Source organism: Mobula hypostoma, chromosome 1, assembly GCF_963921235.1.
Source record: "Mobula hypostoma chromosome 1, sMobHyp1.1, whole genome shotgun sequence".
NCBI lineage: Eukaryota > Metazoa > Chordata > Chondrichthyes > Myliobatiformes > Myliobatidae > Mobula > Mobula hypostoma.
The window spans coordinates 86,853,046-86,879,791 of NC_086097.1; the positions used below are offsets into that span (position 1 = coordinate 86,853,046).

At 37.9% G+C, this 26,746-nt stretch overlaps 1 protein-coding gene across 6 annotated transcripts in view; it reads left to right on the plus strand.

The window, feature by feature from the left end:
• The window catches only part of pcnx1 (pecanex 1), a 264,326-nt gene that overhangs the window by 210,897 nt on the left and 26,683 nt on the right, over positions 1-26,746 (plus strand). For 5 of the 6 annotated variants that reach the window (XM_063052231.1, XM_063052241.1, XM_063052279.1 and 2 more), the window contains 8 exons: positions 474-615; positions 1,875-2,052; positions 6,413-6,521; positions 8,497-8,626; positions 9,375-9,433; positions 13,414-13,629; positions 15,907-16,160; positions 26,292-26,522. In XM_063052231.1, the coding sequence (XP_062908301.1) occupies positions 474-615; positions 1,875-2,052; positions 6,413-6,521; positions 8,497-8,626; positions 9,375-9,433; positions 13,414-13,629; positions 15,907-16,160; positions 26,292-26,522 (1,319 nt within the window). The remainder of the gene's footprint in view (positions 1-473; positions 616-1,874; positions 2,053-6,412; positions 6,522-8,496; positions 8,627-9,374; positions 9,434-13,413; positions 13,630-15,906; positions 16,161-26,291; positions 26,523-26,746) is intronic. The other variant, XM_063052251.1, reaches the window with a different exon arrangement.

Genomic DNA, 26,746 nt, shown 5'->3' on the forward strand with positions numbered 1-26,746 from the left:
TAAATACTGATTTGAAGGGAGTGAGTAATTATGCAATCAATTATTTGGGGTTTAATAACTGTAATAAATTTAGACTAATTTGTAGAAATTTGTTTTACCTTTGACACAAAAGAGTCTTTTCTGTTGATCAGTGTCAAAAAAGCCAAAGTAAATCCACTGTGATTCAATGCTGTAAAGCAATAAAACATGAAAACTAACAAGGAAGGTGAATACTTTTTATAGGCACTGTATGCTGCATTTCTGTCATGAACTCAAAAATGTATGCTGCATATTGGTAAAACGTTGTGGTCGTAATGTTCAGTGATAGTCCAATCATTGCCAGTAGAAATACTCCTGATTATTAATGTTATGTGTGCTTTAGATATATTATAAAGCATCTACAGAGTGACTGCTTTGGTCTCGTCTATGCTCAAGTGATTTTTTGTTTAGCTGCACATTCTTCAGAAAGCCACTTAACTGTTTTCTTCTTGCAGATGCTGCTCATGTTATGTGGTTTGAAAAGATGTATGTATGGCTGCTTTTTGTGGAAAAGAATGTCATTTACCCATTGATTGTCCTTAATGAGCTGAGCAGCAGTGCAAAGACAATAGCTAGTCCAAAGAAACTGGACGCAGAGTAAGGTGTTTCTCTTTATCATTCTCTACATCACTGATTTTATTACTTTACAGTTTTGTGTTGTATATTACTTCTGGCAGAGCCAGTAGTTCACTCTATTTAAAGCTCCTTAGTCAGGAACTTCATGGAAATGACTGTTAGGGTTCCTGCCAGAAAATTTGTGCTGATTATGTTTTGGTAACATCTCCTTCTATCAATTGGGGAATGTTTTCGCTCTGTTTGTCTTGATTACCCCATGGTTATTCAATGATATTAAATAGCTATTTGGTCAAAAGTTCAAAGTAAATTTATTATCAAAGTACATATATGTCACCATATACAACCCTGAGAAATATTTTCTTGTGGGCATTCACAGTAAATAGAATCAATGAAAGACTGCACCTAGCAAGACGGACAAACAACCAATGTGCAGAAGGAAACAAACTATAAAAATGCAAAAAGAAAGAAAATAAATCATTATAATAATAAATAAACAATAAATATCAAGAACATGAGATGAAAATTCCTTGCAAGTGAGTCCATAGATAGTGGGTACAGTTCAGCGATGGGGCGAGTGAAGTTGAGTGAAGTTATCCCCTGTGGTTCAAGACCCTGATGGTTGAGGAGTAATAACTATTCCTGAACCAGGTGGTGTAGTCCTGAGGCTCCCCTACCACCTTGCTGATGGGAGCAGTGAGAAGAGAGCATGGTCTGGATGGTGGAGGTCCTTGATGAAGTATGCTGCTTTCCTGCGACCAGCAAATAGCTATAATTCTGCAATCATAGTATTTTTGTAATGTTTCTGGTGTATTATAAGTTACTTCCATGATGTTACTGATGGGCTGGTTTTTAGTGTAATGCAGTATGTGATAGGTTTGCTCATACTGTAAACTTCGATGTGAAATCTGACTGTGCCTAGATTTCCAGCTTCCAATATTTGCAGCCATTTAATAATTTAACACTTTCAGTGTGGAACTGCAATGGAATATGTTTGTATTTCTTCTAGAATGAGATTCTTTGATCTGATTAACATAAATAATTTCAAATTGGCAGCAAAGAGTGACTGGAAAATTGGATTTAGTTCATAGATGTGCAAAACGTTCAAATATTGATTTGTTGATTGTTATATAAAGAAAAATTACAATCTGTATTTGAATAGAATTCGCAAAGTATTCCATTTATTTTGAAATCATATTAATGTTTTGTTTTGCGTAGCATTATGATTACACAATTGTGTTAAGTATGGTACTCTCAAGAATCAATTCTGTTCTATCCTCAAGGTTTGGTGCTTTAATGATCACCATCGCAGGGATGAAATTGCTTCGATCTTCATACAGTAGTCCTACTTACCAATATGTGACTGTTGCTTTCACTGTGCTATTCTTCACCTTCGATTACAAAGATTTTTCAGAAACTCTGCTACTGGACCTCTTCTTCATGTCTATATTATTCAGTAAGGTATGTTATTAAGAGAACAAAATATAATTGCTCAGTGTAACACAAAATAGTAATTTTCAAGCATTGACTTGAAACAAAGCAGCATTCAGAGAGGTGGTGGTGGTACACAGTTCAGTTATTTTGGTATTCCTTGTATCATAGATAATAGGATAAAAGAGATACTTGTAATGATCTGCTGTGTCTCGTGTATCTGAACTATTTACAGTTACAAGAAAAAGTTTGTGAATCACTTACAGATACCTGGTTTTCTGCATTAATTACTCATAAAATGTGGTCTGATTGTCATCTAAGTCAAAATAATAGACAAACACAATCTGCTTAAACTAATCACAAACAAGAGAAAATCTGCAGATGCTAGAAATCCAAGCAACACACACAAAATGCTGGAGGAACTCAGCAGACCAGGCAGCATCATTTCTGGCTGAGACCCTTTGGCAGGACTGAAGAAAAAAAGCTGAGGAGTAAATTTAAAATGTTGGGGAGGGGAGAGAGAAACACAAATTGATAGGTGAAACCGGATGGGGCAGGGATGAAGTAAAGAGCTGGGAAGTTGGTGAAAGAGATGCAGGGCTGGAGAAGGGGGAGTCCGATAAGAGGGAACAGAAGGCCAGGAAACAAAGAAAAGGGGAGGAGCACCAGAGGGAAGCAATGGGCAGGCAAGGAGGAGAGGGGGAAAAAGGGATGGGAAATGGTGAAGGAGGGGATCGGGGGTTGCTACTTGAAGTTCGAAAAGTCAATGTTCATGCCATCAGGTTGGAGGCGACCCAGACGAAATATAAGGTGTTGTTCCTCCAACTTGAGTGTGGCCTTATCACGACAGTAGTGGAGGCCATGGATTGACATATCAGAATGGGAATGGGAAGTGGAATTGAAATTGGTGGCCACTGGGAGATCCCACTTCTTCTGGCGGATGGAGCATAGGTGATTGGCGAAACAGTCTCCCAATCTACGTTGGGCCTCACCAATATACAGGAGGCCACACTGGGAGCAGTGGACACAGTATATGATACCAACAGACTCACAGGTGAAGTGTCACCTCACCTGGAAGGACTGTTTGTGGCCTTGAATGGTAGTGAGGGAGGATGTGCCAGGAGGGAGATCAGTGGGGAGGGACGAATGGACAAGGGAGCGATCCCTGCGGAAAGCAGAAAGTCAGTGGGGGGGTGGGAGGGAAAGATGTGCTTGGTGGTGGGATTCCGTTGGAGGTGGTGGAAGTTGCAGAGAATTGTGTGATGGACGTGGAGGCTGGTGGGGTGGTAGGTGAGGACAAGAGGAATCCTATCCCTGGTAGGTGGCAGGAGGATGGGGTAAAAGTAGGCGTACATGAAATGGAAGAGATCTGATTGAGGTCAGCGTTGATAGTGGAGGAAGGGATACATGAAATGAAAGAGATGCTCCACCATCAACAACCCTGCCTGCCTCCGCATCCAGCACATAATTCTCCACAACTTCCATCATCTCCAACGGGATCCCACACCTCGGTAGAGAAGCAGCAGTACTGAATTTACTCCAGTTGTAGACAATTTATCTTACTGTGGACTGATGAACACTCGGGTCTTTAGAAATGATGTTGTAGCCTTTTCTGCTTCATGTACCTCTACAATACTTCTTCTAAGGTCCTCTGAAGTTGTTTTGATCAAGGCATGATGCACATAAACAGATCTTTCTGGAGAAGGGCAGGCTCTAAGAGTAACCTGACTTTGTGTGTCTTTTTTATAGGGCAGGGCACCTCTACAACCCACATCTTTAATCGCTTCTCATTAATTGCAACACCTGACTCCAAATAACTTTTGTAGAAGGCATTACCCCAGAGGTTCACATACTTTTTTGAACCAAGACTGTCATTGTTTAAATTGTGTACTCAATATTGATGAGAAGAAGTACAATTGTCTGGGTGTTATTAGTTTAGGCAGATTGTGTTTGTTTATTATTGTGACAGATGAAGATCAGATCACTTTTTATGAGTAATTAATGCAGAAAACCAGGTAATTGTAAAGGGCTCATAACCTATTTCTTGCAACTGCAAAGAAGATTGCTTTTGCATAAGCAATCTCAGTGAAGAGGACAGCTAAGTATATACTGCAGATCAGATTCACGGATTAAATAAGTGTAAATTGGAGTGGGTAACTTAAATGTAAAAGTATTGGATTAAGGAAGAATAGAACAGGACAGAGCAGCAAGGATTTTAAGATGGTTTTCCAAATATTCATTTCACTTCTTTAAAATTTTCAACAACAAAGTAATACTGAAGGAATTAGATTGACATAATAATTGATCTGCAATTTCAGGTATGTTCATTGAAAATAATTAATACTGTTGAAAGGATATTGGTAATGAAATAGCTTACAGCAGTGAATTTAGTTTGGACAGAGGGAATAATTTTATCTATTTGGTACATATCAGTGGTAAGACATGCAACAAAAAGGTCTTTTATGAAGCAAGCCTTAAAACACCATTACTGTGGATGTAAAAAGTCCAATACTTGAATCAGAAGTTGTTTTAGATATGCATTAACTGGGCACTGTCCTCAGCTGAAGTAAATAACTCCAACTGCAGCTGAACAGTTTCCTTCATCTCCTTCCCACCCTTCTCTTTGACCTTATGAAGCAAGCCTTAAAACACCATTACTGTGGATGTAAAAAGTCCAATACTTGAATCAGAAGTTGTTTTAGATATGCATTAACTGGGCACTGTCCTCAGCTGAAGTAAATAACTCCAACTGCAGCTGAACAGTTTCCTTCATCTCCTTCCCACCCTTCTCTTTGACCTTATGAAGCAAGCCTTAAAACACCATTACTGTGGATGTAAAAAGTCCAATACTTGAATCAGAAGTTGTTTTAGATATGCATTAACTGGGCACTGTCCTCAGCTGAAGTAAATAACTCCAACTGCAGCTGAACAGTTTCCTTCATCTCCTTCCCACCCTTCTCTTTGACCCTTCATCATAAAACCTGAAATAGATATGGTCTAACTTGATGAGTATTTCCAACTTTTTCCATTTTTATTTCAGAGATTTTGTTTCTGCTACTTTAGTAGGGTTAATGGTGTTGGCTTTGACCTAACAATTTTTCTCTTGATCCTGTTTTGTTGCATCATAAAGTCATATAAGCCTCTTCTATTAGCTAATGAGCTGTGATAGAGAAAATTACTGCCTGTTTAAAATACTGAAATATATATTACTATACATAGAAGATCTGCATTATTTTTATATAGAATTTGCAGCCTTTTATGCTAATAATAACTTGTGTTATAAGGAACAATACCTTCTAGATTATTTAGAATCATCTGTTTATATGAATCAGAAGTTTTCTCAACATTTACAGATGTAGTGTGATATAATAGGGGATAATATACAGCAGGGGTTCCCAACCTTTTTTGCACTGCGGACCAGTTTAATATTGACAATATTCTTGCGGACCGGCCGACCGGTGGGGGTGGGGGGGGGGTGTTCAAGTAGGGTTAAGCTCACCTCAACATGTCTTTTACAGTTAGGATTGCCAACTTTCTCACTCCCCAATAAGGGACAAAAGTAGCAGTCAAATCCCGGGACACTTTACCCCAGGAAAGACTACCATGAAGCCTTGCGCGGGCACCTGTGTGCGCATGCACGTACGTGCCGATTTTTTCCCCACATATCGGTTTTGCCTTCATCTTCCCGACTATACTGTACATACCTTATTTCTACTTTGTATAGGCTGTGTATTTATCATATAATTCCTGCTTTTTCTATATGTTAGTATTATTTATTTTTGGTTTTATGTGTTATTTGGTATGATTTGGTAGGTAATTTTCTGGGTCTGGGAACGCTCAAAAAATTTTCCCATATAAATGAATGGTAATTGCTTCTTCGCTTCACGCCATTTCGGCACGAAAGGTTTCATAGGAACGCTCTACCTTAGCGGGGGAAATACAGAACAAGGGCGGTCCCATATGGGACAAACCAATTTAGCCCAATATACGGGATGTCCCGACCAATACGGGACAGTTGGCAACCCTATGTTCAAGTTCAACAGTGCATGACAGGGAATGAGGAAAGGTGCAGCTGACTCATATCGTTTCCTCACGGCCCGGTGGTTGGGGACCGCTGATATACAGTATCTCAATGATTCTGGTACATTTTGGAACATATTAAAAATGTATTCTTTCACAATTCTAAATGATTTGCACTAAATGATGTCACCAGAACACTGTGACCAGCAAACACTTATTTGTCAGCACAGTACTGGATACCATTCTAGTATGGAACACAGGTTTACACATTGTACTCAATTTATATATGAAACAAATACACAGTATTTTGATGGTGAGTGATTTGAAATCAAAGGCTGAAATATGTTTAATATTTTCAATTTTGTTTTAGTTATGGGAACTTTTCTACAAATTGAGATTTGTCTACACATATATTGCACCTTGGCAAATCACATGGGGATCAGCATTTCATGCTTTTGCTCAGCCTTTCGCTGTGCCTCGTATCCTTTACTTGTGCTTAGAAAACAATTTCTGCTTTTGATATCAGGATGTTACAGACCCTTTTGTGAACTGTGGATTTGCTTTGTACTTGGGCCAGCCTAATTCTCAGAATGGCATTAAAACTCCTGTAGTAATATAACTCAAATGATGTTGAGCTTGAATTGCTACTAAGTCACAGTGAATATCCAATAAATGTTAAGAGCACTTAAGGAAATTTACTTCTATCAGTTCCCTAATAGTGAATGTCTGTTTAAATGTGATAAGAAAATTAAATTAGTTCCCAGGCCAAACAAAAAAGAACATATTTGTCTATTCTAGTGTCTGCTGTATTCTGTTTTTCTTCCACCTTATTTGGTTCTGACATTCACACAATGTACTTGGGAAGAGTGGGAATAAACAGGACCTTTTCAGAATGGCAGGCAGTGACTAGTGGGGTACCGCAAGGCTCAGTGCTGGGACCCCAGTTGTTTACAATATATATTAATGACTTAGATGAGGGAATTAAATGCAACATCTCCAAGTTTGCGGATGACACGAAGCTGGGCGGCAGTATTAGCTGTGAGGAGGATGCTAAGAGGATGCAGGGTGACTTGGATAGGTTAGGTGCGTGGGCAAATTCATGGCAGATGCAATTTAATGTGGATAAATGTGAGGTTATCCACTTTGGTGGCAAAAACAGGAAAACAGATTATTATCTGAATGGTGGCTGATTAGGAAAAGGGGAGGTGCAACGAGACCTGGGTGTCATTATACACCAGTCATTGAAAGTGGGCAGGCAGGTACAGCAGGCGTTGAAAAAGGCGAATGGTATGCTGGCATTCATAGCAAGAGAATTCGATTACAGGAGCAGGGAGGTACTACTGCAGTTGTACAAGGCCTTGGTGAGACCACACCTGGAGTATTGTGTGTAGTTTTGGTCCCCTAATCTGAGGAAAGATATTCTTGCCATAGAGGGAGTACAAAGAAGGTTCACCAGATTGATTCCTGGGATGGCAGGACTTTCATATGATGAAAAACTGGATCGACTAGGCTTATACTCGCTGGAATTCAGAAGATTGAGGGGGGATTTTATTGAAATGTATAAAATCGTAAAGGGATTGGACAGGCTAGATGCAGGAAGATTGTTCCCGATGTTGGGGAAGTCTAGAACGAGGGGTCACAGTCTAAGGATAAAGGGGAAGCCTTTTAGGACGGAGATGAGGAAAAACTTCTTCACACAGAGAGTGATGAATCTCTGGAATTCTCTGCCACAGGAAACAGTTGAGGCCAGTTCATTGGCTATATTTAAGAGGGAGTTAGATATGGCCCTGGTGGCTAAAGGGATCAGCGGGTATGGAGAGAAGGCAGGTACAGGGTTCTGAGTTGAATGATCAGCCATGATCATACTGAGTGGCGGTGCAGGCTCAAAGGGCCGAATGGCCTACTCCACCTATTTTCTATGTTTCTATGAATTGACATATGTGGATTGAAACACACCAAGACTATTTACTGAAGTCAGCTAATTAAGTTTACTTTCAGATTGCCTGAAAACTGAATTCCAGAAGCAAATGATTTGTGCAGCAAAGCGATCCAGCTGCTGGAATGCATAACATACCTGATGTGATTGTAAAAAATTCTGCCACAGATTTGATTCCAAACAAATAATACAGCCAGCATGTGAACTTGGGTTATTTTAAGTGTTTCCCTTAAGCATGCATATAATCTGTTTTTTGGTTGTCAGGATCATTAATTATTTCTTTGTTTCTGTTTTAGCAGAAGTGAGCCAAAAACAATTGAAATAAATGCCTGATGCACTTGTCAATAAGACAGGGACGCAAATCTAAAACACTCCTGATAATTGGGCAAAATATGCTTTCTCATTCACCCTGAAAATAGATATGGATAGGAGACACTGGTTGATATTATGTCTTTATTTTGGGAATTGCACAGGTCATACAATATGTTTTTCACTCCTTAGCTATTACTTTGCTTCAGATTCAGCTATGTTATTTGTTCAGGCGATAGTGTCAGCTTTATTCTCAACTCCTTTAAACCCATTTCTTGGAAGTGCAATATTCATTACTTCATATGTACGACCAGTCAAGTTCTGGGAAAGAGACTACAAGTAAGTGCTTTGTTTATAATGTCACTAATTACTGAATGCTCACGGGTGAGAGTACATTGTCACTTTACCCGATCTCTTCCCTTGATTTTTTTGTCTTCCTTTAACCCTGCCCCTTTCTCGATTCTTCTTCATTCACTGCTGCTTCACCAAAAAGTCCTTTACCCATCAAGCTCCTCCCTGTCCTACTTAGATTTTGATAATAGGAACAGAAGTACCTCTGTATTATTATGCCTCAGCTATTATATCAAAAGAACACTTTCTCTTTGACCAGAATAATATGTCTTTTCAATATTGCTCTGTACTAAGTCTCCAAATTTGGGAGATGATGACAAATCAAGGACAGTTTTCTATGAGGCCATACAGATCATTCCTTGTTTCTCATGATGCATACAAGTGTTACAACCAGCAAACAGAAAATTCGTGAATTTGAACTAGTTTTGAAGCTTAGTATCACAAGGCCACCTTTGTCTCTTTCACCTTTCTGATGCCAGACTTCTGTTGATGCTACTGTATTGGAGGTCACATGGATAAATCTGATTCCTGTGTTTCATGTCATTTTCTCTTCCCTCTCAGAGAGCCTCTAGCCTTACTCTATCTATGATTATTTTTAAGAAGGAAGTTTAGGGGTTGTGGATCTGAACCCTACATCTTTACACTACTGTTACAGATTTGATAAGTCATGTTGACTGCTTCAACATTGTTTTGTGTTCTACAGACTTTAGCATTAAAACTTCAATTTATTTTGCAGTACAAAGCGGGTGGATCATTCAAATACCAGGTTGGCATCCCAGCTTGATAGAAACCCAGGTAGGATACAAAAGATTTTCTTCTCAGAAAGTAATTGCAATATACAAGAGCTACTCAGTATACAAGCACTTGACCTGTGTACACACTGTAGTGTGAATCAGAAATCGGGAAACCAGTGGGATGTGTTTGCCAGCTGCAGTAGTGCCAAAGGCACTTTTTGCTGGTTGGGAACTCAGTTAGGGCCAATTTCCAACTTGCGTACTGTCTACATTATGACTAGTTCGCAGGAATGGAAACATGCTGTTACTTCGGGAGTACCTGCAATACGATTCAAACTAAATCTTCATTATAAAGTAAAATTGTGAAGGTGCTTTATATCTGAATCAACTACACTACTGCAGCATAATTTGTACAGGTGTTGACTGCATAATGTTGCAGTAGTTTGTTTACCTCATGATTATTAAATTGTAAAATAATGATGTTGATTGCCATGCTGTATCAAGTTCACCTAGGAGATCAACCCTTCAGTTTGTCTATCTTTTGTTTTAAGACTCTGACTCTAGATAACTTATCCCTTCCTTCTTTCACTTGTTGTACATTCTGAATACTGATATCGAATCAGAATAAGAACAGGCCATTTGGCTTTCAAGTCTGCTTTGCCATTTACTTAGACCCTAGTGGACCTGTAATTTGCTTTATCCTAGGGGTCTATTGACCTCAGTCTTGAAAGCTTCAATTATTCTAACAATCATGCAATTTTGTGGGGAAATTTTCAGATTTCTGTTTGCTTTTCATGGAAAAATTGCTTTCAATTTTCACCTTAAATGGTCTAACTCAGTTATTAAAGATTATGTTCCCTTAGTTGCTGCTCGTCTTGCTGAGTTCCTCCTGGATTTTGTGTGTTGCTCTATTTCTTGTTCTTGTTTCCTTAAACAATAGGACTTATTTATCTCAATGAACTGTCTTTAATTACTGATCTTCTATTCTCAGAGAATTCAACCAAATTTAAGCAACCTGCACTCATAATCTAATCCTCTAAATTGTAGGATCATTCTGATAAAGCAAGTAATTCTCAAATTATGTTTTACACCCCCCCCCCCCCGTTAAATCAAAATATCTATAACTTTTCTCTTTCTCAAAAAAATGTCACGGTGATGGGTAAAAATTCTTTTCTTTTCCGAATAGAATGTGCAATGTTCTTAATAGGTCTTCAATTCAATTCATTTGAATTATGTGTCAATCATCCTGTGCACAGCCCAGTCCATCATGGGTAAAGTCCTCCCTTTCATTGAGCACATCCACATGGGGTGCTGTTGCAGGACAGCAGCATCCATCATCAGGGACACCACCACGCAGGTCATGTTCTCTTTTGCTGCTGCCATCAGGAAGAAGGTACAGGAGCCTCAGCACTCACACTACCAGGCTCAGGAATGGTTATTACCACCAACAGGCTCCTGAACCAGTGGAGATAACTTCACTTACTCCATCACTGAACTCTTCCCTGCAGCTATAGACTCACTTTTAAGGAGTCTTCATATCATGTTCTCAATATATGTTGTTTGTTTATTTATTTATTTTTTCTGTCTTTTGTATTTGCAGTCTGATGTCTTTTGCACATTGGTTGCTTGTCATTGATTCTTTTATGGTTATTGGATTTACTGAATCCAATGCCTGCAAGAAAACAAATCTCAGGGTTGTATGTGGTGAAATATATGTACTTTGATAATAAATTTACTTTGAATTTAATGTTGCTTTGCTCATTTGGAGCCTTACTCTTATAATAGACAATGGTGGAACAGTACCAAATGTGCACTTTAGGAATGGTTGCCAGTTTTTCTTATGACACTCAGAAAAAATCTGGTTATTACTTTGTGCATGACATTTCTGCATTGCAGTACTGGGTGATGTGCATTCACCAAAACAGTAAAACATTTACACCTTCAAAAAATTTCAAATCTCAATTCAAATACTTTAAATGACTAGCATAACATTTTCAAATACAAATATGTTGTTAATAAAATGAAAATGACTGGGAACTGTTGCTGATCAGCAAGTTTTTTTCACCCTTGGAACCAGAGTTCAGATTCATTCAAGGCTAATTCAATTTAAGACAGATTTTTATGAAAGGTATTAAGTATAGTAAAGGCAATTCCAATCTCATTTCTAGTGGTGTTTTGTGGCTAACTTCAGGCTATAAAAAATATTGGTGCAGGAAATAACAGTGTTGAATTAAAGAGTGCCATTGTAAGATCACAATTCAGATGTATTCCAGAAATAGAATAGGGAAAGTTCTTCAATGTTGTGCCGCATTGCAATGCACCATTTTATGCTTGAGTATGATATATATTGCCTGTTTGGGGAGTTTCACTTTGATCACATTTCTCAACTTTTTGGATATCTTTTTCTTTAATTTTTCTACTTGGTTTGATGCTTTCATCCTTCTTGTAGCACCTAAAATTGTCTGAATCAGACTTCCATATTACCCTCAAAGATATAATCAGCAGAATTCTTTGTGTTCCAAGGGAAAAGTTATTTGCTTCTATTTCCATAGTGTTGTTTCTTCTTTACCTACCTTACTTTCTCATTGTCAAGTGCAACTTATTAAATAATGTCTTTGTTGGCTTCCATTTTACCTCAAATTCTACAGGTATCTTATTTTTCTCACGTATCATTCTCCTGTACAGACATAATTCCACTGTTAAGGGACCGGGATAATGCACCTTTCTAGTCTCCACTCTGTACTTGCCCTATCTTTATTAATTAGAGGTGGTTATAATTCCAGAGGTAATAAATTACTCATTGAAATGTATTATTCACCAAATGACAGTAAATCCTTTCATTGGTTAACATTTTCTTTAATAAATCCTGTAATGTTTGTTTCAATTGTTTTTCTTCCATGAATGTGTTATCTTGATAACAGTTAAGATGTCCAGGATCATTTAGAGCAGGGGTTCCCAACCTAGGGTTCATGGAACCCTTGCTTTATGATATTGGTCCAAAGGTTGGGAACCCCTGATCTGGAGGATGTGTATTTCCTCACCTTGTGTCCTCATGAGTTGATTTCCTAATCCAAGCCATGTTACCATTGAAGAGTTAAGGAGAATTTATCACAGTGGGCAGCTGGATGAAGTTGAGAAATGAAACTAAGAATAAGGAAAAATGTTTTAAATGCTTAGACTTTAAATACAATGCACGCGCAGCAATATCATGATTTAAAAATAAACATCTTAATAAGTTTTGAGGCAAATTTACCTGATGATTCGGCAAGAGAACAGGAAAATTATTGTAGGGGGAGAGGAAGCAGCATTCTTCTTGGGTTTTTAAGACAAACAATATTAGCTTAGAATGTCATAGTGAACTTAGCTACTGAATAAAAATCTTTTGTGAATTCATTATATATTTAACGAGCACACATGAATGCACACTTTGCTGTATTAATTTGCTCACTCGTAAGAAATAATTCTATTTTTCTGTCTCAACAAAGGCACTTAAACAGGTTTAAGTTTCTTTGTTGAAATAGAAGGAAACATAGTCCTGGTCCTTCAGCCTTCATATCTACAATAAACTCCACTTGCTGCCAATCTACACATCATGTCCTCTGCACTTTTTCTGTAACATCATGGCAGTAATTGAGAACCTGGATCATGGAGGTTATGGGAAGTGAATTCAATACAACTGCTTAATGGTGAGATTGCAAGAAAAAATGTAAAAGCTTTATTTTACAAATTATCATATTTAAAACTACATTATAGCTTGAAGTCATCATTTGTATTTTCAGCTATTTCATCATTTCTATTTCAGTCATCATTTCTATTTTCCTACATGTATCTCTGACTCCTCCACACTTCAATTTTATTTTACTGTTTATTTACATTTCTGGTATTTGGATTGTTCCAATGTGAATTTTTTATAGACTGCTAATTAAAAAATGATATTATGCCTGGGCAGCAATGAAAGAATTGTAACTTTTTGAAGGTCTTTGAAAATCTAATTGCAGATCAGGACATGCTGCCTTTAACAGTGTCTATCATGTTTCGTAGGCTCAGATGACAACAACCTGAATTCTATCTTTTATGAGCATTTGACAAGATCTCTGCAGCACAGTCTCTGTGGGGACCTGATGTTGGGACGCTGGGGCAATTTCAATACTGGGGATTGCTTCATTCTTGCTTCTGACTACCTCAATGCATTGGTTCACCTTATAGAAATTGGAAATGGCCTGGTCACCTACCAGCTGCGGGGACTGGAGTTTAGAGGTGAGAGACCAGCCATCTGTTGTAATATTGCTCAAATCCTAAGCACTTCTCTGTAATTAATGAGCAAAGGACAGAGGCCTAGAAATTTTAACACATGACTCTCTTTTTCTCTCGGCACTATATGTGTGAAAATCAGTTACTTCCAGACTACCACACTGAAATGCAACTGGGCACTGACAGGTGTGAATTATGCATCGGTGACGGGTGTGAATTATGCATCGGTGATTTCTGTGTCACACAGGCACCGAATGATATTTTTCATGCTTGAAAATTAAGCTTGTTCGCAAGTGTTTCTATTGCTGGTGCTCTCAGAATAATAATATTGTGCTGCCACCAGGTCAGATCCCTGCCAATACTAGAACACCACTCCAAGTTCTTCATGGTTTGGCACAATATAGCATCACTCTACTGCCTTTCCCACTGCCCACCTCCCATCCCACACCAAAATTTAAACAAGATGGAACAAACCCTATGCCTGCCTCTTTCCCTCTCAACAACTTCCAATGTTCCTTATGATATGCGTCTAGCCTAATTTGAGTTCTGCTTGGGAGAGCCAGGAACAGAGTTGTTGGTGTGTCATGCAATGACCTTTTAATGTTTCTGTCATGTTGCCAATAGATTTCAAGCAATACCTACTTTCCTATCCTTGCATTTAGTGAACACTGCAATTTTGCTGTTATTCTTTAGGAGCAAATCTTTTTCAGAATAAATTTAAATTGGAAGCAACTTTCGTTTCTCATTTTCTTTCTCTTGACTGTTCTGTGAGGCCATATTTGGGAGGCCACATCATAAGAACATAGAACATAGAATAGTACAGCACAGTACAGGCCCTTCGGCCCACAATGTTGTGCCGACTCTCAAACCCTGCCTCCCATATAACACCCCCCCCCCCCCGACCTTAAATTCCTCCATATACCTGTCTGGTCGTCTCTTAAATTTCACTAGTGTATCTGCCTCCACCACTGACTCAGGCATCCTGTTCTGTATTGGAGAGGTGGAAGAGGGTGACATGGTGGAGCTCATTCTTGTTTCTATCTCACTCTCATTCCAACATACAACAGCACACTCCATTGGTGCCCTGGTTGAGATAATCTGACTGAATGAAAAACATGAAATCAATATTGAGATTGTTTTATTACCTATCTGTGCTGCAATGTGCATTCCTATGGATCCTGGACAATGGATGTATCAATTCTTTCTGCTTTAGCATATCTTTGAATTGTAAATCATCTAGAAAGAAAATTGTGTTTATGAAGAACCTTTTACATAAAGTGTGACTAAGGATAGCTATAAATTTATTAAGAGAAGTCTCCTTGGAATGCTGCCATCAAATCTTTAACAACGACATGAAATACCAAATAAGGTCATGGCTGTTTGGTAGACCATTTCTGAAAGAGTCTGCCCTGCATTAAAGTACCAATAATTATTATATTCTAAAGCTTCTGGTCTATGACTTGAGCTCGTCCATGTTCAAAGAGAACACTGCTACTTCAAAGCCAGGCCAAATCAGAGTGCACACTATGTCAAACAATAAATTATAAGCATGAGGGCAAAGCTACAGCTGCGGTCCTTTGAATAAACAGGACTGGCATTATATTACATAGATGAGAAGTTATCAGAAGCAATTTCACTTTATTGCTACATGAGTTGATCTCATGAAAAGCTTATCTTGGGAAAGGAAATATTTGCCAAATTCTCTAATTGTTTATGGACAGCTTGAGAAATAGTTTCATACAAAAATGCTGGAAGAATTCAGCAGGCCAGGCAGCATCTATGGAAAAGAGTAGGCAGTTGATGTTTCAGGCTGAGACCCTTCATCAGGACTGATGGAGGGTCTCAGCCCGAAACCTCAACTGTACTCTTTTCCATAGATGCGGCCTGATCTGCTGAGTTCCTCCAGCATTTTGTGTGTGTAACTTGGATTTCCAGCATTGCAGATTTTCTCATCTTGAGAGTGTGTTTTTTTGGGTAGGATTGGAATAAGCTTGGGTTTGATGCCTCCTATCTAGTTAGATAGCCGGCACTGAATGTCATAAACCCATCATTATTGCTTTTGACATTTTTGGCGACTGTACAGAGACGTTAAGGGTTATTGCACGGAACACCAAAGACAACTGTGGGCTGAACTTTGTACAGCAAAATTCAGATCAGGCCAGAAGATGTCATTGTGGAATAGAAGAAGGAGAACATTAAGGAATGACTGTTTGGGACTAAGAAACAGTCTCAAATCCTCTACCTATTTAAAAAAAATACTATGATCATCCCTTTTTCTTTCAGGCACCTACTGTCAACAGAGGGAGGTGGAAGCAATCACAGAAGGGGTTGAGGAAGATGAGGGATTCTGCTGTTGTGAGCCAGGTCACATTCCTCACATGTTGTCCTTTAATGCTGCTTTCGGTCAGCGCTGGCTTGCTTGGGAAGTTCTGGTCACCAAGTATGTGCTGGAGGGCTACAGCATAACTGATAATAGTGCTGCTTCCATGCTGCAGGTGTTTGATCTGAGAAAAATCCTTACAACTTACTATGTTAAGGTAGTGTATTCAAACATTCTGCAAATTCACAGGAAGTAGTATCAAATTGCATTGAACTGTTTCACCTTATGCAAGTTATAGTGGCTGCAGTAAACCCATTTTTGGAGTAGTTTTATGGATTTTTAAATACAGTATGATGGAACACAGATTTTATATTTTCAGTGCAAGAAAAGCTTTATAAAATTGTTCTTTTCACTTTTTCTGGTGGTGTATTAATAGGCCCACCTTTAGGTTTCATAACACTTTAGTCAGCATTTTATCTTCAATTGCCTCTTACAGGTGAAATAAATTTGAAGGTAATGGAGGCTTATCTAACTCGGTTGATTTAGCATGGTAAATTTCCCTGGGAGAATACACAGATTAACGGCACCCAATCAAACACCACTTGCATGGTGTTAAGTGTACTCTGCTTTTCTTTAGTGGTAAACAAGCTCTGTTTGGAATGGGAGAAACAGGAAGATGGGAAAAATCTAAATCACAAACACACAGTAGTGATACAAAACACCTTCTGTGACAGAATTAACTGGCCACTTGCCATGGTGATTAGAAAGTTTGTTTGAGGTTTTGATTAGTCCTTCATAAAATAGCTGTAATGAAGAGGGTAAAGTTGGAGATCTAGCCTCAAGAAAGGGAACACAGTTGCAGTTCTGTAACTGATAGTAAGTTAGAGATGTTTGGCTCTGGTACTCTATGGAGTTTAGAAGAATGAGAGGGATCTCATTGAAACCAATTGAATATTGAAATGCAGTCGTTGAGAGAATGTTTCCAATAGTAGAGGAGTCTAGGATCAGAGAGCACAACCACAGTATGCAAGGGCATCCCTTTAGAACAGAGGAGGAATTTATTTAGCCAGAGTATGGTAAATCTGTGGAACTCAGCTGTGAAGACCCAGTCAGTAGGTATGTTTCAAGCGGGCGTGCATATGTTCTTGATTAGTAACCCTTACGAAAGGTTACAGGGAGAAGGCAGGTGAATGGGGTTGAGAGGGATAATAAATCAGCCATGATTGAGTTATGGTCTAGTTTATACAGCACTAACTAAATAAGAGAACATTGCAGATGTGTGCAGTCCTTTCATTTTAAGATCTCTGATGAAAACCAGTCAGAAGCAAGGAACAATCTACTGTATCTACTTTGTCTTCTGAGCAACCTTATCCCTTCTATCCATGACAGAAAATTGCTGTACTCTTTGTGTAAATTTTTAATAATTTGACATGATCAGGGTTTTTGTGGCTAATGGAATAAATTCTACTATAATATGTTGGTTACTTCCTACAAAGTGAAACCCAATAGTATGATGAACTCAACGCCTTCTATGCACGCTTTGAAAGGGAGAACACAACTACAGCTGTGAAGATCCCTGCTGCAGCTAATGACCCTGTGATCTCTGTCTCAGAAGCTGATGTTAGACTGTCTTTAAACAGAGTGAACCCTCGTAAGGCAGAAGGTCCCGTTGGAATACCTGGTAAGGCTCTGAAAACCTGTGCCAACCAACTAGCAGGAGTATTCAAGGACATTTTCAACCTTTCACTGCTATGGGCAGAAGTTCCCACTTGCTTCAAAAAGGCAACATTTATACTAATGCCAAAGAAGAATAATGTGGACTGCCTTAATGACTATCGCCCGGTAGCACTCACATCGACAGTGATGAAATGCTTTGAGAGGTTGGTTATGACTAGACCGAACTCCTGCCTCAGCAAGGACCTGGACCCATTGCAATTTGCCTATCGTCACGATATGTCAACAGCAGATGCAATCTCCGTGGCTCTTCACATGGCTTTAGACCACCTAGGTAACACAAACACCTATGTCAGGATGCTGTTCATCGACTATAGCTCGGCATTTAATACCATCATTGCCACAATCATAATTGAGAAGTTGCAGAACCTGGGCCTCTGTACCTCCCTCTGTAATTGGATCCTCGACTTCCTAACCAGGAGACCACAGTCTGTGCAGATTGGTGGTAACATGCCCTCTCTGCTGACGATCAACACTGGCGCACCTCAGGGGTGCGTGCTTAGCTCACTGCTCTACTCTCTGTATACATATGACTGTGTGGCTAGGCGTAGCTCAAATACCATCTACAAATTTGCTGACAATACAACCACTGTTAGTAGAATCTCAGGTGGTGACGAGAGGGCGTATAGGAGTGAGATATGCCAGCTAGTGGAATGGTGCCACAGTAACAACCTGGCACTCAACGTCAGGAAAACGAAAGAGCTGATTGTGGACTTCAGGAAGGGTAAGATGAAGGAACACGTACCAATCCTCAGAGGGATCAAAAGTGGAGAGAGTGAGCAGCTTCAAGTTCCTGGGTGTCAAGATCTCTGAAGATCTGGAGACTTCCGGTAGCGCTCATGGAGTGAAGTCGCGTTCTTGACTCGCTCCATTACCTCTGAGTTTTTTCTCTCTATGGTCAGCTATACTTTAATTAACTATTAAGGCATCAATTTTTACAATACTTTGAATTAAACTGAATTCTCTGACAATTGGATGATACTGAGATCGGCTATGTCTAAGAACGGGAAAGACGGCAAGGATGGTAAACCTCCGGTTAAACCGAAAGCTACGGATCTCCCTCCGACTGAATCACCGGTGACTTTGAAAGCGATATCGGAGTTAATTCAGAGGGAAATTTCAACCTCTGTTAGGGAGATGATTCGTACAGAAATTATGGGCTTTGTTAAAGACCTGATTCATACGGAAATCTCAACTAAGTTCCAGAAAATTGCCGATTTAATTGATAAGATGCAAACATGTATTGCGGAACATCAGTCGGCTATATCTGATCTTCAAAAATCCGCGCAACAAAGTGAGCTTAAGATGGGGAAAGTCGAAGAAACAATTAATGTAATGAAGAAGAAACTTGACTTTTTGACTTTTAAAAACTCTGACTTGGAATCTAGAATGCGACGGCAGAATTTACGAATGATTGGCGTCAGGGAAGCCGTGGAAGCTAACAACCCTATGAAATATTTCTCCCAACTTTTAAAAGATGCATTCCCTACTGTATTTCCTGACCAACCACCGTTACTGGATCGTGTTCACAGAATCCCATCATACTCGTCTAGGTCAGATAGACCGAGGCATGTTATCTTACGTTTTCATTACTTTCAAGACAAGGAGAGACTGTTTCGATTCGCTCGATCTAAAGGTTTCATTGATTTTTCGGATCTTAAGTTCCGATTCGTGGAAGATTTCAGTAAACCAATCTGGGACCAACGGGTCCGTTACAGATCCGTGATGTCGGAATTCTATAAGATGGATTTAAGACCAGCGCTGCTGTACCCTGCACGTCTAAGGATTCGCATGTTAGATGGAGCCCTTCGTTTTTTTGATTCTCCATCGGATGCCCAGAGTTATCTGGATCAACTTTCATCTTCAACATCTTAATTGCCTTTTTTTTTAATTTTCTCCGTTGATCGGAGGCTGTGAATTGGTTGGTTTTAACTTTTCTGTGCCCTATTTGGGCAGAAAAGTTTACTTTCGATTTCTTAATATGGCTGCTAAACTTTCTTTTTAACTGCGTCATTTCTTTCTTTTCCCAGGGGATTCTGAGTGGTTACTTCCCTTTTGTCATCTTACGTATTTCCTGTGCGGCCTTAAATTTTGTAGTTTTTTTTACATTTTATTCTGTTTTGCTTTTTATAATCATTTTATGTTAATAATCCTATTTTTTTTTGTTGCTGTGTCTATTCATGAGTTTGAGGTTTATTGTGGTTTTTTTTTAATATATACTTTCCGGCTTTTGTTCTGTTCTGTGTGTATTTTAATTGAGCTAACTTTTTTTTACTTATTTTTTTACTGTTTTACAATTAGCTGACCCTTTTCATATTTATACCTTTTTTTTAGGGAGCGTATACCGGAAGTCATGGGGGTAGTTTTAGCGCTTGCTTCTTTCTGGCGGGTCTGCTTTAGATTTCGCCTTGGGGTCTTGGGCTGGGGGGTGGTGGGAGGGGCTTCACGTTTTAGTTTGTTTCTCTTTGGGCTATATACATTATTGAAGTATTGGTTGCGTCCTTTTCCCCGGTATCTTTTGTATGTTCTGTTTCCTCTCCGGGTTTGTGGGTCGCGCCTATTGTCAATCCTCCTTGTTATGGGTTGACTTTAGGATTTATGGAGTCTATTATTAATTTTGTCTCCTGGAATACTAATGGTCTTAATCATCCTATTAAAAGGAAAAAAGTTTTTAAAGTGTTCCGGAGACTTAAAGCACAAATTTTATTTTTACAAGAGACCCATGTACGGAGGGGGGACAGACTACGTTTTTTCAAATTCTGGAAGGGACAACAATTTCATTCGAACTCCAATGCTAAGATTCGAGGCGTCTCTATTTTTATAGACTCCTCAGTTACTTTTATACAACAGGATATTATCTCTGATCCGAATGGTAGATTTTTACTGGTTAGTGGTTTACTATTTAATAAAAAAGTAGTTTTGGTTAATGTTTATGCTCCTAATATGGATTGTCCGGAATTTTATAAATCATTGTTTGATCAGTTTCCGAATTTGAACGAGTTTTCATTGATTTGGGGCGGAGATCTTAATACCTGTTTATCTCCAGCTTTGGACCGTTCGGCTCCTTTACGGACTTTACCTAATAAATCTGCAAATTTGATTAATTTTTTCCTTTCTGATTCTGGGTCGACGGACATTTGGCGTTTTCTGCATCCTCAGGAAAAAGATTTTTCCTTCTTTTCACATGTTCATCATTCCTATTCAAGAATTGATTATTTTTTCATTGATTCTCGTCTCATTCCTTCAGTGATTAAATGTGATTATGATTCTATAACCATTTCGGATCATGCTCCACTTAAGCTTTCTATTAAAATTATGGCCAATATACCAAACAATAGACAATGGCGTTTTAATTCGCTGTTGCTTCAGGACTCGGACTTTGTTAATTTTATGAATGAACAGATTGAGCTTTTTTTTACAATTAACCATACAGAAGATATTTCGGTTAACACTCTTTGGGACACTTTTAAAGCCTATATTCGGGGTCAGATTATTTCGTATTCCGTTGCTTTGAGGAAGAAACAGAAGCAGGAGGAGATGGCAATTGTGGACAAGATTAAAGAAATTGATAAGAAATATGTTATGGCTCCTTCTGAGGAGCTATACAAACAAAGAACTGAACTTCAAATGGAACACAGTTTACTACTCTCGTCCTCGATTGTAAACCAATTAAAGAAAACAAGAAGTGATTTTTATGTTCACAGTGATAAAATTGGCAAGCTGCTGGCTAATCAATTGAAATCTAATTATGTTAAATCTCAAATCAATCAGATTTATAACCAAAATGATCGATTGATATTGGATCATGTGGGGATTAATCAAACCTTTTGTGATTTTTATTCTTCTTTATATCAATCAGAGTCTCCTCGAGATTCTAAATATATGAATGATTTTTTAGATAAGTTAGACTTCCCTCAGATTTCACAGGATATGTCTTCTTTATTAGATACTTCCATTACAATGGATGAGATTAAGAATGTTATTTTTTCTATGAATCTGGGGAAAGCTCCTGGCCCTGATGGGTTTACCGTTGAATTTTATAAATGTTTTGCTTCTTTATTGATTCCTTGGCTCTATAAGGTTTTTGAGGCTTCTTTGAAACTTGGTAAACTTCCGGAATCTTTTAATAGAGCATCAATTTCTTTAATACTAAAGAAGGATAAAGACCCTGCTCAATGTGCATCTTATAGACCAATATCTTTATTAAATGTTGATTCTAAAGTTTTTTCTAAGTTATTAGCAAATAGACTAGAAAAAGTACTTCCTTCTATTATTTCGGAAGACCAAACGGGTTTTATTAAAGGTCGTTACTCTTTTTATAATATTCGTACATTGTTAAATATCGTTTATACTCCCTCACAAAATGTTCCTGAGTGTGTTATTTCTTTAGATGCCGAGAAAGCTTTTGATAGAGTAGAATGGCCTTATTTATTTAAGGTGCTTGAAATGTTTAATTTTAGCTTGAAATTTATATCCTGGATTAAACTGTTATATCACTCCCCTGTAGCCTCGGTTCGTACTAACTCCTTAAACTCACCTTTTTTTCCTCTCTTTCGTGGTACTCGACAAGGCTGTCCTCTTAGTCCCCTATTATTTGATATTGCATTAGAACCTCTTGCAATTGCTATTCGAGAATCTTCAAATATTACTGGGATAACTCGGGGATTAAAGTCCCATAAATTATCACTCTATGCTGATGATTTACTTTTATATATTTCTAATCCTGAGAGATCCATTCCTGCTGTTTTAGAGTTATTAGCACAATTTGGTCTTTTCTCAGGTTATAAATTAAATCTTAGTAAGAGTGAACTTTTTCCGATTAATAAACATCTTCCCTTATATTATAAATTTCCATTTAAATTGATTAATAATTACTTTTCATATCTTGGGATTAAAATTACTTGTAAACATAAAGATTTATTTAAGACTAACTTTTTACCATTAATAGACCATATTACTCAACTTTCATCTAAATGGTTTCCCTTATATTTAACTTTGATTGGTCGTATTAATGCAGTTAAGATGTTTTTTTTGCCAAAATTTTTATATGTGTTTCAGGCATTACCAATTTTCGTTCCTAAATCTTTTTTTGATAAAGTTGACTCTAAAATTTCTTCATTTATCTGGCAGAATAAGAATCCGAGACTGGGTAAAATACATTTACAGAAAGCTAAGAGAGATGGAGGTTTAGCATTACCTAACTTTAGATTTTATTATTGGGCTATTAATATTCGACATATGAAATTTTGGTTACTTGACCGGGACATACTATCTATTCCTAAATGGGTAGCATTGGAATTACAATCTGTTCAGGGTTATACACTTGGTTCTATTTTAGGTTCCTCTCTTCCTTTTGATTCGAAACGCCTTAAGCAGGTCTCTAACCCGATAGTTAAATATGCTTTGCGCATTTGGTTTCAATTCAGAAAATTTTTTGATCTTAATCAATTCGGGTTAGCGATTCCTATTTTAGGCAACATATTTTTTCCTCCCTCTTTTACGGATCGCGCTTTTCAAACTTGGAAGACTAAGGGTATTTTACGGTTTTTGGATTTATTTTTAGATGGTTCCCTTATGTCTTTTGAACAATTATCTAATAAATATAACTTATCAAGAATACATTTTTTTAGATATTTACAAGTTAGAAATTTCCTAAGTACTATACTTTCTTCCTTTCCAATGCTTCCTCCTATATATATTTTAGATTCGATAATTAACCTTAATCCATGTCAGAAAGGTGCATCGGCTATGATTTATAATATTATTATGAAACTTAGGAAAGCTCCATTTGATAAGATTAGGGTAGATTGGGAACAGGAATTGGGGCTTACCATTTCTGTGGATGATTGGGGGCAGATTTTACAATTAGTTAATACTTCCTCTATTTGTGCTAAACATTCCCTAATTCAATTTAAAGTGGTTCATAGAGCACATATGTCCAAAGATAAGTTAGCGCGTTTTTACTCGCATATTAATCCTTTCTGTGATAGATGTTCGGGGCAGATAGCCTCTTTAACTCATATGTTTTGGTCTTGCCCTACTTTGGAAACTTTTTGGAGAGATATTTTCAATATTATTTCTAAGGTATTAAATATAGATATCTCTCCTCACCCTATTACTGCTATCTTTGGACTACCTAAAATTTCTAGTAATCTTTCCCCTTCAGCCCGTAGAATGATTGCATTTCTTACTTTAATGGCGAAAAGATGTATTTTACAACATTGGAAAGAGCTTAATGCTCCAACTACCTTTTTTTGGTTTTCTCAGACGATTTTATGTTTGAATCTGGAGAAAATTAGAAGTAACCTTTATGATTCTTCATTTAAATTTGAACAGATTTGGGGACCTTTTATTCGATATTTTCATTTAATGTAATATTTACCCTTCTTGTTTTTTTTTCACTGTTTTAATGGAGGTCGGGATTGAGGACGTGATTTTAAGTTTAACTCTGTTTGGTTTCAAGTTAGCCCATTGCTTTGCTTTGCTTTTAGGTAGTTGCACGGTGGGTTTTTTTTTGGGGGGTTTTTTTTTCTTTTTTTTTTCCATTGATATATATAAAATCTAGTATACTATTATGTTATCTTGGTTTCTTATGCTTAAATTACATTGTTTGTAGTATTTTCTTTTTGGTATTGTTATCTTTTGGAATTTTATTGTACTTTAACATTGTATTAATGTTTATATGGCTTACCTTTTTTGTATACTTACTCAATAAAAAGATTTAAAAAGAAAGAAGATCTCTGAAGATCTAACCTGGTCCCAACATATTGATATAGTCATAAAGAAGGCAAAACAACAGCTATACTTCATTAGGAGTTTGAAGTGATTTGACATGTCAACAAATACACTCAAAAAATTCTATGGTTGTACCATGGAGAGCATTCTGACAGGCTACATCACTGTCTGGTATGGAGGGGCTACTGCACAGGACCAAAAGAAGCTGCAGAAGGTTGTAAATCTAGTCAGCTCCATCTTGGGCACTAGCCTACAAAGTACCCAGGATATTTAGGGAGCAGGGTCTCAGAAAGGCAGCGTCCATTATTAAAGACCTCCAGCACCCACGGCATGCCCTTTTCTCACTGTTACCATCAGGTAGGAGATACAGAAGACTGAAGACACACACTCAGCGATTCAGGAACAGCTTCTTCCCCTCTGCCTTCTGATTCCTAAATGGACTTTGAAGCTTTGGACACTACCTCACTTTTTTTGATATACAGTATTTCTGTTTTTGCACATTTTTAATAATCTATTCAATATGTGTAATTGATTTACTTGTTTATTTATTATTATGTTTTATTTTATTTATTTTTTTCTCTCTCTGCTAGATTATGTATTGCATTGAACTGCTGCTGCTAAGTTAACAAATTTCACGTCACATGCCAGTGATAATAATTCTGATTCTGAGAAGCTGGATCTTGGTCGAAGTAGTTGTCTTTTCACTCTGCATTTGGATAAGCTTTATTGGAACTGAGAGGACAAGGAGCTGACAGTAGGGATTGGCAGCAGAGTATTAAAGTTATGGAAATAATTTGTAAATTAAAGCAATAAAAATGTAATCGTACACAATGAGAGTAGACAGTGAGTATATAAGTATCTTATACAACAAGTTGAAGAATTCTGTATTTACTGAGATAAGAGGGAGCAATCAAGAATCTATCTTTATGATGTAACCATTTTCTTTGGATGTTTGCATTTTTGTTCACAAGAGAACATAATGTAAAATAGAGCATAAGAAATGAGGAAGTGAATAATCAGCAAAATTATGTCAAGAGGTAGTTACACGGTAATTTTACTTCAGCCTTTGTTGGTTATAGTTCTTTTCATTTGGGAGTATTCAGGAGCTGAACTGTAAAATCTCGGCAACGTATTGTTAATGTGCAGTTTCGACGAGCAGCAGGATATATGTCAAGTCAGATGGACATTGCTGAGATATTTTCAGCTATACCACACCTGGGAGAGCTCAAACCACATGTATTGAAAGGTAGAACCCTTCTCAATCTGTACTTGCCATTGCTGCTGATGAGTACGCTTGGCAGGAACCTTGGTGCTGATTAGGGCAGAGCAAAACAAGGATTGTGGGAGAAAGGAAAAATAGTTTAATAAGATTAAGAGCAACAAGATGGCTAAGTATTTAGTTCTAAAAGAGATTACACGTTAATTCTTTATTATGGTAAAAGTCCATTAATCCAGCACTTTTAGGAATTAGGTGGTGCTAAACTAGCAGATTTTCTGCATGAGTGAATGATGCTCCTATTACTATCCAAATGTTTTATTTCATATGTTATACAACTGTAATTCCAGTGAATATAAGAGGAGTGTTAAATATGTTAGTATTCCAGCTGCAGACCTACCTATATTCATGACCCCTGATGTTCCAGCATCAGCCCCGACTCCAGCTACACTCCCAGCCCAATCTAGCCATACTCTGGGCTCTCCACTCACATTCTGGATCAATGAGCAAGTTTATATGATTTCCAAACTATTGGATGCTGGATTATCAAGGTTTTACTGTTTAGGAAGATCATTGTTATGTAGCTGTTTCTCTGTTGGAAAAGTTACAGATATATAACTTAAATTGTTTCACCTTTTTTCACCTTGTTTTGTTCATACCCAGAGTATCTTATTCTATGTGACAAGTTCTCCCAAACTGGAGGACTGGCTTGCAAATGAAACAATGCAGGATGGGCTTCGAGCATGTGCGAGTCATAATTATGTGGATGTGGACCCCACCTTTAATCCCAACATCGACGAGGACTATGATCACAGACTGGCTGGTGTATCAAGAGAGAGTTTCTGTGGGGTTTACCTAAATTGGATCCAGTACTGTTCTTCACGAAGAGAAAAGGTATTGGCTACAGCACCTGCCTGGCTGGCAAAGGGATTTGGTAGTAACTTTCAAAACTGAATTGAATAAATACTAACAGAGATCAATTGCAAGGGAAGGAGGGAGAGGGCAGGAAGCTGACCAACTGGATTGCTCTTAAAAATTTCTGGCTGCTGATGGGATGGAAGGCTTATTTCTGTGATGTACTATGTCATGATGCTGTGATCAGCATTTCCTGGGCAAAA